Source organism: Diplotaxodon limnothrissa, linkage group LG7 (assembly GCF_057381915.1).
Source record: "Diplotaxodon limnothrissa isolate DT_005_m linkage group LG7, D_limnothrissa_male_GT1.1, whole genome shotgun sequence".
Lineage (NCBI taxonomy): Eukaryota > Metazoa > Chordata > Actinopteri > Cichliformes > Cichlidae > Diplotaxodon > Diplotaxodon limnothrissa.
In genome coordinates this window covers 37981009-37998548 of record NC_140602.1, presented here as the reverse complement: position 1 = coordinate 37998548, position 17540 = coordinate 37981009, and the positions used below count along the sequence as shown (strand labels likewise).

At 38.9% G+C, this 17540-nt stretch overlaps 1 protein-coding gene across 3 annotated transcripts in view; it reads left to right on the top strand.

Moving 5' to 3' along the window:
• The first annotated feature begins 778 nt into the window (after positions 1-778).
• The window catches only part of rxraa (retinoid X receptor, alpha a), a 160444-nt gene continuing 143682 nt past the window's right edge, over positions 779-17540 (top strand). For 2 of the 3 annotated variants that reach the window (XM_085359671.1, XM_085359668.1), the window contains exon 1: positions 795-1022. In XM_085359671.1, coding sequence (XP_085215797.1) covers positions 992-1022 — 31 coding nt within the window. In that variant the 5' untranslated portion in view covers positions 795-991. Of the gene's footprint in view, positions 1023-17540 lie in introns of all 3 variants that reach the window. The other variant, XM_085359669.1, reaches the window with a different exon arrangement.

The following is a 17540-nucleotide window of genomic DNA, read 5'->3' as shown; positions in this document are numbered from 1 at the left end:
CAAATATTAAAAGCAAATTCATTATGGATTAAGTGACTGCTGGGAATGAACATGACCCAAATGACCAAATTGATGGAAGGAAGGAAAAACTACCTTGATTTAGAGTATAATCTAGTTCTGAAAATGAACACGGTAACAATGAACAAGAACTCTAGAAAGACACAATAAGCTCATTGAACTGGGCCGTTACAGTTCAGGGACTGAACTGCTAACCCTGAGATGTCTAAACATCAAATAGGCTCATACATGTCCATGGCCTTGTGCCACAATTTATATGATGGAATGATGTTACATATCATTCCAAGACTGCAAACTTGTTTGACAAATGACCTGTCCACTGCCTTAATGGTGGAAATTTTATTTTTCGATATAAGGTTTAGCTTTTGATGTGAAACTGAATATTAGCAATATTTTTTTTATTCATTTATTTGAGTCTTTGTTGATTGTTCATTAGGGAGATTTTCTTTTTCTTTTTCTTTTTTTTTTTGCATTTTGGATTTTGCATTTTGTAGTACCGGTATGGTTTTATATATATACAAATTAGCATGCACCACCAGTGTGTGAAGCCCTGATAATATTCATTATTGTGTTCTTGTATGATGGCATGTGCAGCACAAAGTGGTGTTGAAGCATAAAAAATAGTAAAAACAAACCCCTATCACCAGTGGCATTGTCCTGGAAGGTACCAGCAAGCATGAGAAAGTCCTGTTTAGGAGTTTAGCCATGCACTGCTCTCTTTCGATTGCTTTAGACCCAAAGAAAGCCAGGATTTCCTAATGCCCAGAATGGAGAGTTCTAAACAGATTGATCTGCATCAGGGGACTGTCCATTCTTTGCAAGTGAGCTAGCCCGGAAAAAAAAAAAAAAAGATTAAAAAAGAGTTTGTTGGGAGAACAGTCTGACATACATAGACCTTCTCTGATCTCCAGAACAAGTTATCACCTGAGAGTGGAAGACAGAATTCTAGTCTGTCTGGCAGAGACCGCTCACTATGGACCCCTTCTCTCTGGACGTTAGCATGGGTGAGTCAAGCAGAGGGTTTATATATCACACATCACAGTTTATTAGCAATAATAGAGTTTCTTTTGCTATGCAGAGTTGTGCTTGGCATATCAATACTACTCTTTTCTTCTCGTTTTATTTTTTGTGCACGCATGTCTATGCGTAGTATGCATTCCTTATCAAAATTCTTGTCTTAAGTTTGTTGATAAATCTAATGTGACCCGGCCCTAATTATAATTCTGACCACTATTTCAACAAAAACTTTCAAAGTCATTAAAACCTCTAGCAGGATTTTATAATGATTTGAAAGTAATTATAAATGACAGAATGTATTTGTTTTGGCACTGAGCCCTACACAGTCTTTGTAGTTCAAAGGTGAAAGTCTGACTTGGAGCTACTACAGTATATCTGTACTCTATTCCTGTTTGTGGAACAAAGCTGAGTTTGGGCACAAGTCTGTAAGCAAACTTTTGGATTTTTAACATCTTAAAAAAAAGAAGATGCAACTTTATACACAAGTTTTGGAACCAAGACTTGGCAGGATGGAAAACCCTCATACCACAGAGAGGCTCTGGTGTGCTTGTTTGTCAAGTGAGACTGAAGATTATTGATTTTGCAAGTGCGTCTGTGTGTGTTCCTGTGTGTCTGTGTGTATGTGTGTGCATCTCACTGTATGTGTGTGTTTTAAGGGCAAGCTGGCTTGTAGCCCTGGAACACAAGTAGCTGATGTTGCAACAGATATGGTAACTTTGACAGCAGGCTACATTACACAGACTAAACTCCATGGCTGTACTTTTGATTGCCTCATACATATAATTTCCATAGAGACATTTGTACTGTAGGCGAAAGGTCAAAAATCTTCATTCTCATTTCTGGCTTTCCTGGTGCATCTTTAACAAAATGAATATACTTCAGTTTTGCATTTGCAAATTCTGAAAGTAATGTTTTGAGATGAGGACACTGTAGCTATTCATCAGCCAAAGCTCTGCTTTAATTACATCAACTTACTGCTAACTTTAAATTTGTGAAAATTTTCAACAGTGCTTCAGCACTAACAGTCCTCCAGAGATAGATATTTCAACACTCTAAAGTCAAGGTTTTTAAAGTTCAGCTGATTTTATTTGGTGTAGTTTTTCATTCACAATAAGCAACAAAAAATGCATAAATGTAATTGAATTAAAGCATATTTAACTTCACTGCTTTTAATGTGTTTCTTCTCTTGCGAGTGTACATTGATGTACAGCACTGTGCTGTAGCACAAATACCATTATTGTATAGACTCGTCCAGAGCTTCCTAAGTTGAGCCCTATGTCAAAACTTTTTGGAAAGGCTTAAGCATTCAGCTTCTGAGCTATAAATCACAGACTTTGAGCAAGAATTGTTGCAACAACTTGTAACATTTGCAAAATATCCCTGCTTGCAACTTTAGCAGGCAAGAGAAAATAAATGTTGCATTTATGTGGCGCCATGGACAAAAAGCATTAAATAATTCCAAACTGTGGGAATTTGTGAAATAACTTCAACACTTTGCTGTTGCAAAACCCTCTGATTTGTTTTTTGTCACTGTTGCCAACAAAGTAGGAATGAACAGACTTTGTGTCGTCACTAAAAATGTTATTGTTCCCTTTTATATCCTTTGCCACGCTATCCTTTTACTGAGCCTCTTTGTGGTTAAGAGTACGAAATAAACAGGAGTGTGTTGCACTAACACACTCTGTCAGGAGGCTGTAAGGTATTGATTGCAGGAGTGTATGAAGATGATGGTTTTTGACAGCCCACTGTGTGGACCTGAGCTGAGTCAGACAGGAGCCTGTTCTGTCTTCCGTCCGTAAGGGCCTAGGGCCATGTTGGTGAATGACTGCATCATTCCATGCGCATGAATGCTTTCGGACACAGGCTTCAAGGCATCAAGGAGACCAGAACAAAAGAGAAATGTGGCTCCAATCTTTAACATTTAGATAAGAGCATCAGCTAAATGTCGACCTTGCAGTGAGAATAATTTCCCAGCGTATAGCCTCACTGCCAGCCATCAGATTTAAAAGTTGAATTCAGTTAATTCAGTAATAGTGTTGTGTAATCCATTCTTCAACAAATTCCTTTTTTAACTATCTCTAGAGAACATTAATATGAATTAATATGTTGGTTTAAGGGCACATTAGAAAATATTAAAATTGCCAATCTTACTTCCAGAGCCAACAGCACACCTTATTTTATCCAATCAACACTCCAAAACAGTCCAAAACCTAAATACAGTCCAGATCAAAAGTTTAAGGTGCATGGTTGAATCTTAACAAGCTTCCAAGTAATGTTCAACTTGCAACAAGAATAAATGGGAGTGAGACAAAACATTTTTTGAGCATGCAGTTTATTGAAAACATCACTTAAATAGGCTGTTTTGCAGCTGATCAAAGGTTTAGGACCACATGCCTTTAAAAGACCAAATCTATCCAAAAATGTGGATTCACTGTCATGACGTTCTTATGGAAAAGGGAAAAAAAAATTTCCTTTTTGTTGCATAAGCAGAGTCTCTTGCAGTGTGCCGTCGCTGCTGAGGTGGGACCCAGTAAGGCAGTCATTTGGAATTTCTTAAATGATCCCGAGGCTTGTGGAACAAAAAAGTCAAGTGGAAGACCCCAAAAAATTTCACCAGCACTGAGCCGTAGGATCCAAATGGCTGTCCGTCAAGACACCAGACAATCCTCTACACAAATTAAGGATGTTACCGGTGCCGACTGCAGCCCAATAACCATCAGATGGCATCTGACACTGAAGGGCTTCACAAACAGAAAACGTCTTCAAAGGTCTTGTTTCCTTGAACGCCACAGAACTGACCGTTTGGACACCAAGAGCACCAAACATGGGACATTGAAAGGTGGAAAAAAAGTCTTATTCTCTGATGAGAAAAAAAAATAACCTTGATGGTCCTGATCGTTTCCAACGTTACTGGCATGACAAGCAGATCCCACCTGAGATGTTTTCTACGTGCCACAGTGGATGGGGCACCGTAATGGTCTGGGGTCCTTTTTCCTTCAGTGGAACAATGGATTTTCAGGAGGTGTAGGGGCGTCAAACGGCACATTTCTTCTTGCTGCATGTTGAAGCTCTATTTGGAACCTTCACGATCCAGCCATGCAAAATATTATTGATTTTTTTTGCCATTTTTCAAGTGGAGACTCTATATTCAATTTACAGTCCTGTTCTTCATTGGTCCACGTATCTATAAGGATTGAAGTAACTCAAACAACCCTGTACACTCAGAGTATGCCTACATTCACAATTTCAATGGATTCTAAGAAACATTGGGAGCCATGTTTTTCTAGAAAAGTACAACAATACTGCTCTGGAGTGGATGTTAATAGGGTCTGGCTTTAAACCCTTTTGTGTTAAGGTTTTTCAATTCTATTAAAGGTAATGGTGGAAAATGTGTTTCTTATAGCACAGTGATGCAGTACTGTGTACAGGAATCAGAGACAGAGGTAGTCAACTCACCAGCTATGGGCCAAATACTCAAAGTCTGTATTTAAAGGTACCACTGCCCTAAGGTATTTTTGATACTTTAGTTCTGCATGTGGAAATGTTTAAAGAGAATTTCCAAGTGGATATTTGTTTATTACTGACAAGCAAAAGTTGAACAAAAAATCTTTGCTTTAGTCAGAATTTTGCAAATACTCACCATTTACCCTCAGACCAAAAACAGTGACAGCTTACCTTCAAAGTAAAAGCGGTGCCTTTCATTCTCCCCTGCAACAAAATACATTTCAAAAAGCTTTTACTTTGAAGGTAAATAGTTTGTGAGTGTTTGCAGTCATGTTAGCACATTCCATGCTGCTATCGGCAACCACAACAACCAGCAACTCCAATATCCACTTGCTAGTTGCGGAAAACAATTTTTTCCCAAGGTGGTGGTGACCAGAGGGTCAGTGACAGGTCTCTTGCCCCACGTGAACAGCGCTTTAGCAAAGCAACCGCTTGCAGCTGATTGGGGAATACACATTTTTGCCTAGTAGCCAATGGTTGCCATATGGTCGGCTACAAGTCTTCAACTTGTGTGAATAACCAGCAGGTTAACAATATTCTTTTCAATAGGATTGCTCAAATTATTACACATTTTTAAATTATTTCTAATATAGGCTTGGTGAAACATTGGCAGTGAAAGCTTTTCTTTTTTTTTGCTTTTTTTTTGCTAGAGTTGCCTGAAATGCTACCCACATATTGCTTTTCAAACAGCAGAGTGATGTTGAGGACATGTGCTATGCTTTCTGAACATATTAGGTGTTCTGCTTTAGATTTGTGCTTCTACTGAGTTATTTATGTAGAAATAAATGAAAAGTAAACCCTCTGGCATTGGCGGCTCAGCACAGGCCCACAGTGAGTAATCTCAGAATGTGTACAATCCAAGGCTCAAACTAATGAGCTGGACTGAATGAAAGCTTTCATCAAATCCACTTTAAACACTGTAAGCAGTGTTTCAGTCTGTTGGAGTCACTCAGCATGACTGGCTCTATAATGATCTCCAAATGTGTTTTGTGTGATTGCTGCCTTGCAGCCTCAGTCTGCCCCACACTCCCTCCTTCCTTTCACACTAACCTCACCTCAAAGGAAATTTGTACTTACTTGTTTGACGATAAATATGTGGTCCGTGCATTAAAGAAAACCTGACTGTGGTGAATGAAAATATTAGATTAGATTAGATTAGATTAGATAGAACTTTATTAATCCCTCGGGTGGGTTCCTCTGGGAAATTCGATTTCCAAAAAGCACAGCACCGACAGAAGTTACAGAGTTACAGAATATTATATATATATATATATAATACACACACACACACACACACACACACACACACACACACATACATATATATATATAAATACAGAGACAATATAAATAAAATATACGAAGGGGATAAATAGAATAAATAGGAATAAAAATAAAAATACAAGTGAATTGCACATTTCAAGTATTGAGTCTATTGCACCGTTGACTATTTACAAAAGTATTGCACAAAAGGTATTGCACAGTGAGGTGAAGAGGCACTACAGCTTAGTTGTTCCCCCCTCCTTTGTCCTCCTGTTTCCCCTCCCTCTCCCCTCCAGGGAGGAGTTAAACAGTCTGATGGCGTGTGGGACAAAGGAGTTTTTAAGTCTGTTAGTTCTTGTCTTTGGGAGAAGCAACCTGTCACTGAACAGACTCTTCTGGTTGTTAATGGCCGTGTGCAGAGGATGCCCAGCATTGTTCATAATGTCCAGCAGCTTTTTTAGTGTCCTTTTCTCTGCCACTGTCACCAGAGTGTCCAGCTTCATGCCGACCACAGAGCTAGCCCTCCTGATCAGTTTCTCCAGCCTGGATGAGTCCTTCTTTGCTGTGCTGCTCCCCCAGCACACCACAGCATAGAAAAGTACTCCAGCAACCACCGACTGGTAAAACATCCTCAGGAGCTTCCTGCAGATGTTAAAAGACCTCAGCCTCCTGAGGAAGTACAGTCGGCTTTGGGCTTTTTTATACAGGTGCTCTGTGTTGCATGACCAGTCCAGTTTATTGTCCACCCACAGCCCGAGGTACTTGTACTTGTTGACCACCTCCACCTCCTCCCCCTCTATCTGAACCGGCAGTGGACCTTCTCTAGACCTCCCGAAGTCCACAACCAGTTCCTTAGTCTTTGAGGTGTTGAGTTGCAGGTGGTTTGTGTGACTCCATGCGACAAAGTTCCTCACCAGACTTCTGTACTCCTCTTCCTGATCATCCCAGATACACCCCATGATGGCTGTGTCGTCTGCAAACTTCTGAATGTGGCATAATTCAGAGTTGTAGCAGAAGTCAGAGGTGTACAGGGTGAAGAGAAGAGGGGACAGCACAGTTCCCTGTGGTGCTCCTGTGCTGCTGACCACTGTGTCAGACGTGATGTCCTTCAGCCTGACGTACTGTGGTCTGTCGGTGAGGTAGTCGGAGATCCAAGCCACCAGGCAGGGGTCCACCTCCATCCTGTTCAGTTTTTCTTGAAGCATACAGGGCCGGATGGTATTAAAGGCACTGGAAAAGTCAAGAAACAGGATCCTGACCGTGCCTTTTCCCCCATCCAGGTGTGAGTGGGCTCTGTGTAGGAGGTACAGGATGGCATCCTCCACTCCGACACCCGCCTTGTATGCAAACTGTAGTGGGTCCTGGGCATGTTGTACCTGTGGTCGGAGGAGGTTGAGGAAGAGCCGCTCTAGAGTCTTCATAAGATGTGACGTCAGTGCCACCGGTCGGAAGTCATTCAGCTCATTGGGCCGGTTCTTTTTGGGGACTGGGACGATGCAGGATGTCTTCCATAGGGCGGGCACTCTCCCCAGTCGCAGACTGAGGTTGAAGACTCGTTGTAGCGGCTCCCCAAGTTCAGCAGCACACGCCTTTAGCATCCTAGGACACACCTTGTCTGGGCCTGCTGCCCTTCTGGGGCGAAGCTTCCTCAGTTGTCTCCTGACCTGATCCACTGTGACACTGGGAGATGTTTGGGAGGAGGGGAGGGGGGGAGATGTCTTGCTGCTGAGAGAGGGATTGGAGGAGGGGGGTGTCATGGTGTCAGGAAGGGGGGGAAGCGAGGGAGGTAGGAGAGTGGGGATTGGACTCTGTAGTGAAGGTGAGGGTGGGGGGGTTGTGGGCTGGTCAAACCTGTTGAAGAAGTTCAAAAAAGCAAACCAAAAAAACATTATAGTTATTTGTCTTCAGCATGTCTAGTAACACTATCACATCTGTAGAGTGACAATCAAGATAATCTTAGTAAAATAAATAAACCAAAATACATCAGTGTGCACCGGCTAGTTTACATAACTATTCAAAATATTAAAAAAAAAAATGAAAGCATGTGGCAAGAGCTAAGGCAGGTTAGAGAGGGTTAGAGCAGCTAACTTGCCACAGCACCTCAACATTGCAGTTAGCCTGTTAATGATTTTCTGAGGCGCACCTCGCAAAGCTTTTTTTTATTAAAGAAAAAGAAAGAAACTCCAGTTACACAAAAGTACAACAGCAGCGATAACAGCCTGTAAACATGATTACATTGAAAATAGTAATATGTTGTAGATATAATGTTTACCCTGCTCAACATTCTGGTTTAGCTTGTTAGCAAAATGACATCTGTACAGCTGAGGCTTAAATTGATGTCATAAATCAAAGTACTATATGTGTTTCACTGTTGACTTTGGTTCCAAATAATAAAAAGAATGATCAAATTTATTGCAAATCACCCTGAGCTTGATATAAATGTGTATTTATGAATGCAAAAAACACTATAACAATGCATCCAGTACAGTCATTGTCAATAAATTTGACAAAGAGGATCTTCAAAGCCCATGACCATGAATGCAAATGTAAACTGTCATAGCAATGTATCCAATAGTGAGATATCACAGTGGCTTTGAAGAAGGAAAACAGTGTATATCAGGGTTTTTTTTTCTTTTTGGGGGGGGGGGGAGAGAAATGCAGGGTAGGTCTTACTAGAAATTGGCTGTTCACATGGCTCACATTCTGCAACCAACTAAAAGCTCACTTTTTTTTCTTTTACAGAATAAAGATGCTAAGTAAAGATTCTCTCTGAAGAAAAGTGTTATCTTTGACAAGATAATATTGATCTATGATGAGCCATCACAGCTGTGATAAAGCATACGGTCTCTAGTTCTGCTGAAGTAATAGAAGGCTCTTGCTCATGCTGTGATTATAAGGAGTTACTGCAAGTTGACCAGAGCAAAAATAGAATATAATTTCATGCTGACAGCAATATATAGTAATAGCCATGAAGCAATGTGAAGGACAAACAGTGCCAATCAGTGTGATGAGGGCATTATTTACTGCTGATTTACAGCTTCTGTCTTTTTGTCTCTTTTGGTTATTTCTTTTAATATGAATTGTGACAAATTAGACAGTGTCCTTTGTTACTTTGGAATGTTTCTATCAACTAGGGTCACTACTCATAAGAAAAAGGCAGTAATGGATTATATGTACAGTTTTTTTTTCAGCTGTAAACAGAGATAAGGTCATTAACATAGACTTTGTCCTAGCAGTCACTGACCCAGTCTAAACAGACTTTCTGCACAGACTTTGACTCTTTCCGCAAGCAACATTAAAATGTAACTTTCTGCAGACATCCAATATTATTAATAATATTTTCAAGGTTGTTATATTTTAATGGCATCCCGAAGGTGTGGGAAACAGGTTTTTCTAATTCATAACATGGTCTCATGGGTGACAAACTGAATGGTTGAAGCACTGCACACCCAAGTGAGAGAAAAGAAGAGGCATGATTACTGTTTGAAGTGGGAATGTTAAAAAATCCCATAGAAATTCACTGTAATCCCAAAGAGTAATGAAGCAAGATATGATATTTTTAACATAAATGTTAATGCGTGTTATACACTAGTAGATACCACCTACTTTCCGCGCATTTATCCCTTAAGTACACAGTTTGTTTGTTTATTTATTTTGGGGTTTTTTTTTTATTATTTGTTTGTTTGGTTTTCTGCACCATACTTCTCTTCTCAATGATACATACTTTTATTCTCAGTTTTACAATACACCTTGTAGAACAGTGTCTGTTAAATACAACAGTTGGCCTTTAAAGTATGCAGTTTTCATTTCTGGTCAGTCTCATGGGTCCTCCATGTATTTTTCTCTGTGGTTCTTTGCAAACAGAGCAGGCAGCAGGACACATGAGCAGCTCTCCAGTGATCTACCCCTGGAGCTCTCAGGTGATCTGCCTACAGTACGTGGATCCATTTACCAGCCGAGCAGCTGCCGTGGGAGGCTTGAGCCCTCTTAAAAGTCCACGTCAGGCTATGGTTACAAACTGCAAAGTTGGTGGGGAGGCGGGATAGCTTAGGGCCAGGCGGTGCTTGAGGCCTCCTGCTGCAAGTTCAAAGAGAGGGCTTCAACAGCTGTGGATGTTCAGAGGGCTATTTTGGCAGTGAGAAGAGTGGCATGTAAGGTCACATGGCAACTTAATATAACCTCAAAACCCAAGTTGGTGTATTTGTCTTAACTTCCAATTTTTCGAAAGAAAGACACACTTCTTTCATTTCATTACAGAAAGAATTAGGCTAATTAGGCCATTTTTCATGCTCACCTAGAGTACAATTTATTTACTAGGCTACACATAGCTGTACTTTCTGAAGTTCTATTGGGTGCAAATATTGTATGCCACAGCTCTGTAACATAATCACTCAGTACTCAAGTGGGTTTACATGTTATTTTGCATGAAAATGGTTTTCCACATAACCATAGTACTGGTTTCTGAAAACATTTTGAATAATAAATATAGGAAGTTTCTTCACAACATCTCAAAGACACGTCTCCATTTCAACAGAATTTGGCATAATTCTGAGGATTTCAACTGGCATTTAAAATTGATGCTGTTCCTTTACATGAATGCTGAATTCAAGGTTATTTAGCAGAGACATGAACAGCCTGTAAATGTAGTACTGTTTGTAGTCCAGACAAATATCCAGCTCCCTCTTCTTTTTTCCTAAAGTTTGGCACCAGCACATTTTATTTCCATTTTATTTCACTCTTTAATATACTTATTGTCTTCTCTGATTCGAAGAGACCCATGATTTTAAAGCCTGAAAACAGAGCCCTGACAAGGTGTTTATCTACTTCTCAGACTAATTTCATACAAAAATAGGCTGTTTACCTCAGCTTTGAGTGTCACAAATAACAAATCCATTTTGATACATTTCTTTATATTAGTCACTGTGGTAATACTAAAACAGGTGATTTAAACCAGTATCAATACTATTTTATATGTACCATCATCTGACATAAATCAAATAAGCGTACCCTAAAGCAGAGCTTCCCAAAGTGTGGGGCCTGCCCCCCAGGGGGGGCGCAGAGCCATTGCAGGGGGGGGCGTGTTATGAAAAGGGAAAAAAAAACAAAAAACTCTTGCACACTGCTAGCACGGGTGCCCACACAAACGCAAAGCAGGAGATGAAGCATCACTGAATATGTTTCCAAACCAACTTCATTCTAAGCCAAAGACTAGAAAATATGGTGAAGCAAATCTTCCCTTTGGTTTCACCTGCACAAGTGCCGAGGTAGGTCTCCCCTGCAGAATTGGTTTTCCCTTTGTCGGGAGCAGCGCTGGGCTCTTCAAATCACGGACAAACAGTATCCCACATTCTTGATTTTTAGTTCACAAACACTTGTTGTAAAGACTAACTACTCCTGACATTTTGGAGATGTTAGCTCTTTATACAGTAAAGTTACAGCGGGATACAAATAATATCAGGCTTATCCTGCCGTAATTTGTTCCCCTGTTCAAATCACGGACAAACAGTATCCCACAGTTGTTTATGTTTTTGAACTCATTTTGCACAGAGAGGCATTTTTTGAAAAATGTATTGATAGCAATGTTGAATATTATTACACAGGAAAAAACAACTACACATAAAACAATCACACCGTGATGCCTCTGACTTTGTAAATGGAGGGACAGTAACTGCGTGTGTATATGTAAGCGTGTAAAAACTGAAGATCGAACATTTTTCTTGTAAAACAAAGGGGGGCTCAGCAAAAAAAGTTTGGGAACCGCTGCCCTAAAGTGAATTAAAGATCCAAACCAAAAACTACTCACAGAATATGTTTGGGTTTTCTAGTTGTTTAAAATTATATACTTAGACATGAACTTAGCCTGCTTAAACAAAAAGACCAGCTCTTTGCAGATAATTGAAAACCACTAAATACACCTGTCTTCAGTCAAGGGTGGAGTTTGTGCTGCAGGGAACTTAACGCATAATGTGTTGTACTACAATAAAGTATTCATTATGTGTACTGACTTTGGTTGATGGCAAGTGCTCTTATCTTCTCAGTTTTAACAAATCACATAAATTGTCAGCTGGGTGCACGGTGACGTACCTAACAGTATAACTGAACAGTATAAAAGCTTTCGAGAACTCTGCTTCTCACAGTACCCTAAAAAGAAATACTCTTTAAGTTTTAGGGATCACATTCATTAATGCATTTCCTGAACTTTGATTAGTGAGTGATCCAAAAGTAGATCCTTAGATAAAGTAGAATTGGAGTACATGTGTAGCTGACTTTTCAATCACCCTGCCTATTCTTGTCTCCTCTAGTTAGAATGTTCTAGTAACATTATACTGTATAAATATTTGTCCGACATAACTGCAGGCTCATTCAGCTTATCCTGTGGCTTCAGCTCAGGCACAATGGACCCTTATCCCGACCAAGTAACTCTACACTCACCTCCCTGGTCATTATTGATGGCCTAGTAAGTGTTACTGTTACAAAGCAATTACTCTGCCATTAATGTTAGATGAGCTGCTCTACAAGTACAGCTCGATGCTTATCAGTTTTCTTCTGTTGCTTGCCTCTTTACTTTCACTAAACTGCACACCTTCTACTGCACATCGTTTCAGTCTTTAATAAGTGGGAGGTGAGAATGACAGCTGGCAGTCTTAACCTCTATCAAAGGAAATTTCTCTAAGTTCAAGAGGTAAAAAAGTCAAAAGGTGAGCAACATGGCCCCAGTGTGACTTTGGGAAATCTGGTGACCCGGTAAAATGATATCACGCCACCGAAGAGAAGAAATAGGCAGGAGGAAAAAAGAACAGCACAGAGGTGTATGGATCGAATGAGCTGTACTGCCACCTCCACATGTGGTTTTACCAGTGCACAGAAACAGTGCATCTCCAGGTCACTGAAAGGTAGAATATGCACATGCACACTCACACAGCAGTTTCCCCCCCCCCCCCCGATGTGTGTTATGTAAATTGTGCCAGACAGGTAGCTTGTTTAACTTGAAGGCAGAGGGGAACGATGGTTCACATATCAAGTCGACACCTTTTACATATCAATCAGCAGCAAATGCTGAAAGAACTATTAACACAACTTCAGTAACAGTTTTCACTCATATTTAGTCACTCAAACGGAGGATGCAGTTTCATCACTTTGATAATTTGCAAGGCTTTTGTTCAAATGGTAACCATTTTCAGCATCTCTCTAAACAATGTTGTTTTGGTTAGGTTAAGTTCATAGATGATATTTAATTTTATATTGATTGAAAATGAAAAAGGAGGTCGTTGATATTTTAAGAATTGCATTTTTACACTTCTACCTGGATTCTCTAAATTAAAGAGTATGTCTATGTGTCCAATTTATATAATAGTTTGGGGGGAGTTTTTTGTCAGTAGCCTACATGAGGTTATCAGAGCCAATTGTGCCAGTTTTTGTTTGTTTTTAATATTTGGAAAATGAGGACAGTCCTACCACCATATAGTCTTTAATCAATGACATTGTTTATCGCTGAAAGTGACCAGTCATAAAATAGCCAGTTCCCATGTTTGCTTCAACACACAAACTTTATGAAGTCTGGTCAACTCACATGGCCGATATTCGACTTTATAAAATTCAAATTCAAATTTTATTTGTCATGTACACAGTCATACACAGTACGATATGCAGTGAAATGCTTAGACAACTGCTCGTGACCTAAAGAAAAAAAAGGAAAAGGCTATGAATAAGATAGGAAATAAATATGAAAAATTAAAAAGGGTAAATTTAACTAGGAAGGAATAAAATATAAAAAAAAATAAGGTTAAAAATGAAATAACTGTACAACACAAATTAGAATGAAGGGTAAATTTAACTGGGAAAGAATAAGATAAAATATATAAATTAAAGTTGAAAATAAAATAACTGTACAACAAAATACACAATACACAGTATAGAACTATATAAGAATCTATGAAGAAATATATATATATATATATATATATATATATATATATATATATATATATATGTGTGTGTGTGTGTGTGTATATATATACACAATAACAGCAGCTGTATTAGTATTAACTGGAAATGAAAAATATAGTGACCAGTGTTGTGCAATCCACATTATGTCTTGTGCAGTGCAAATATAATAATATATAATAATATAATTATAAGGAAAGTTACCATTGAGAACATGTATTCCCTTCAGCACTCACCAAGCAGAAACCTTTGTGCCTGTAGTGGCTGCTTTGCGCATTATACTGTATGTGACCAGTAAAGAGGATGAAAACAATACCAATTTCCCCTTGATGATGATGTCCTTAGTGACTTAAATTATTAGTGATAAGTGATTTAAAAAGTGATTCTGAAATTCTTCGCTAAACATCGGTATCAAAATAAGTATTAAGCTAATTGAAAGGAATATGAATTGTGAAATCATTAAATGTTACCTATATTAAAGATGTTTTTATCATTAAGAACCCTGATAGAGGTGTTTGAGTAAGATGGAGAAAATAGCGAGCTGACCATGTATGGGCATCCATCCTAAAAATAAGTAGTCCAGTGGGAGAAAAGAGACTCCAAACTCAACTATGCTGTCCTTTCCAAAGAATAATGAAGAAACAGTCTGACAAGATTGTTTTTCTGAAATCTGGCTACAAACACAGTAGAGTTAAAGCCATTAGCCAATAAGAGTTATTTGCTTGCCTGGTATACACGGTACACACAAAGGCATTTAAGTACATGCCAAGAAAAAACAGAGACTTGCATACAGTTCTTATAATGTTAGTACGTTACTGTAAATTTACTTTTGTTGGATACAGTGTTCATCAATAGCGAAATATATTCAAAAAGATTCAATTTTTTCTTTTAATTAAATTCTTTTGGGGGGAAAACAGCTATAAATTGCACCATTCTGTCTCTCTGTGTGTCTCTTTCTATTCTTTATCTAACAGATGCACATAAGCACTCACACATTACCTATTTGTCTTTAGGTGGTGGTCATAAAACCATACATCAGCAGCTTTGCAGAGGAGCATGTCCTTAAGAATATGATAAAGAGGAAGCAGGCATTTCCTTCTCAAGAGGGATGTTTTCCGCTGCACGTCCTGTCTGATTAGTGAGACCAGAGAGTCTTCCTCTCAACTGCACTGCTAAATAATATTTTCTAGATATTTACACAAAAAGTGGTTTCATGTCATAGACATGCTGTAAAAATGGTCTCTGGACCAAAAATATTTCTGTTACCCATAAATCTGTCCTAGCTTGCCATCTATCATGAAACTGTCCTGACAAAGGGCAGTCTCGTATTACCCACCTCCAGCCTCTACACAGTTAGCTTGCTTTTTTTTTTATAAAGTGATTGACTTTGGTGCTTAGATTTAAACACTAAGGCTTATTGGCAGCCCAATAAATAGGTTAAGTTTCCCAAACCAGAAAAAAAAAAGCTAGTATTGCTGAACAATAAAATCTTGAATATTTTCAGCAGCGCATCATATCAACATTGTCCAAACTTTCTCCAATGTGAATTATGGGCTTATCTCCAATGAAAGACTTTGAGAAGGAGCTGTTTAGCTGTGGGAAATTTCCTCATCTCCTCTCAAGTCCATATGGGGGCTTTAGTGGCAGAGATGCATTATCTGAGTGTCCAGCGAAAGTAGGGGGAGAGTGGCTAGCTGAAGTTTATGGAGATTTATTGCTCCTTCCTCAGACCTTAATTGCCTCCTCCTCTGTGGGTACTCCAAGGAGGCCTGTGGTGAGCAGCGACCAGCACCAGGGTTCTTGCAGGTGGGCCCACCAAAGCGCTGTTCACTAAAACTTGTTATGGAGACAAATGGTGTCATGGAGCACTCCTAAACCAGACAACAAACAAAGGAGAGGAAGAGAATAGCACAGAGACGGACAGTTGGTTACTGAAAGGGCTCAGGACTTCAACTTGAGCTTCAGATGGAAAAAAAAAAGTAGAAACCTAAGATTTACTTTACTGGCAGCAATTAAATATCAATCATTAAGGAATACAGTTATAATATAGTGGCAGAAAGAAACATCTGAGCTTCATCTCAGTACATAAATTTTGCAATGCCTAATCCAAAGCCAGAAATTAATCTTTTGCTTTGAAGCATAAATCGTTTCTTTATTTTTATTTTAACCACGTTTATTTATTCAGATAAAAGACATCTGGTGAAGAGGTCAGAATAAAAGGACTGTCGATATAAATAATTTGCAGTACCATCAAGCATGCTCATTCATTTACAAGTATATCCATTTTTTTAAAACACAAAAAAGCATCTGTGCAACCAACAATGTAGTGATTAAAATTTTAATTTAATATACTCAAAGCTATATATTCTGCTGAAATATAGTTTTCTACTTCTTTTGTATATTGTTGCTTGAGAAAGAAGCTGCGTTTTGGATTTTTGTTGTTGTTTTGCTTTCTGTTTTTAATCAAATGCATTTAAACACCGAGTACCAGTATCTGTGAATTTTAATTAATTCCTGTTTTTTTATGTGCTCCATTACAGAGAGATTGATCAGAACACTTCTTTCAGTGATCATCTAGAAATTGGGTCTAACAGAGACTCTGATGGTTGAGGAGGAGGAAGGGACTATTGAAGCTTACTCAGAAAGATCAATGAGATATGCTGAACAATGTTTTATCTATGCTCTTACCTTGCAGTGATAAGTGGGTAAGCTAAAAATAAAAACAAGTGTAGTCTAGATTGTGTTTTTCCTGGAAATGTTAAGTAAAAGTATAAAATAAGCGCTTAACAATAACCTAAGAAACTTAACCATGTGACTCTTCAGGAGCCTGCATAATAATTACTATAAATAAAAGTGAAAAATATTTTCTTCCTCAAACGTTCCACCTTAGGTTGAGCTTTATAGCCATTGGTTTTCCACCGTATAACCACATCTGTATTTTCCATTTGCTGTTCTTGTTGCTCTTCCTGTCTTATGGAGTCCAACTAGTGAGTGCAGCTATCGATGCTTGGCTGAGTCATTTGTTTATATTTGGGTCACACATCACCAGCTGCTAGTACCTCCTCCTTTGTACCCTGGTTGTACTCAAAGCTGTTTTGAAAGAACTTTGTTGTTTCCACATTTAATGGGAACACTTTTCCTGCACATTTTGCAAAGTTCTGTGCTTTTTTCAAGGTTGTAGAAGTTTCTCCCCCTTAAGGTAATAAATTGCAATAGGAGGCTGATACCTGGCTCTCACTCTCAGAAATGTCCAGGCTTGCCTCTGTGCTACATGCAGTAGGGAAACTAAATGCACAATGTTTCTATAGCAACAATATTGTGCAGACATGGTACAAACCTACTCTTAGATATATCTTGTAGCCCTATTTATCTCATTCAAAATTCTCACATCTCAATAAGACTCATAGCACCTTTTTCATTTTTAAAGAACTTGAAGAGGTGGCGGTTTGTGTAAGGTGAAGGGATTGTTAGAACTGATGGGCTCATATTTATTGCACGAGAACATGTCTTGAGTTACTGGCTCTATGATGAGCTGCCGAGTGAGATGGCAGAGAGGCAGTAAGTGCACTAATGACTGCGAATAGTCTGGCCTCTTAAACCATGAATATTGAATGCCTATATAGCACAGTTATACCTCTCCTCCTACCTGGTTCATGAAGCTGATGATCTCAACTCTTTACTGAGTTTAGATCATTCACAGAGAACACCACATATATTGTCGTGAAGAGGGTGTGAAGAGGAAGGAATGGTGGAAACTGTGACAATAATTGACTGAGGTCTACAAACAGAGATAG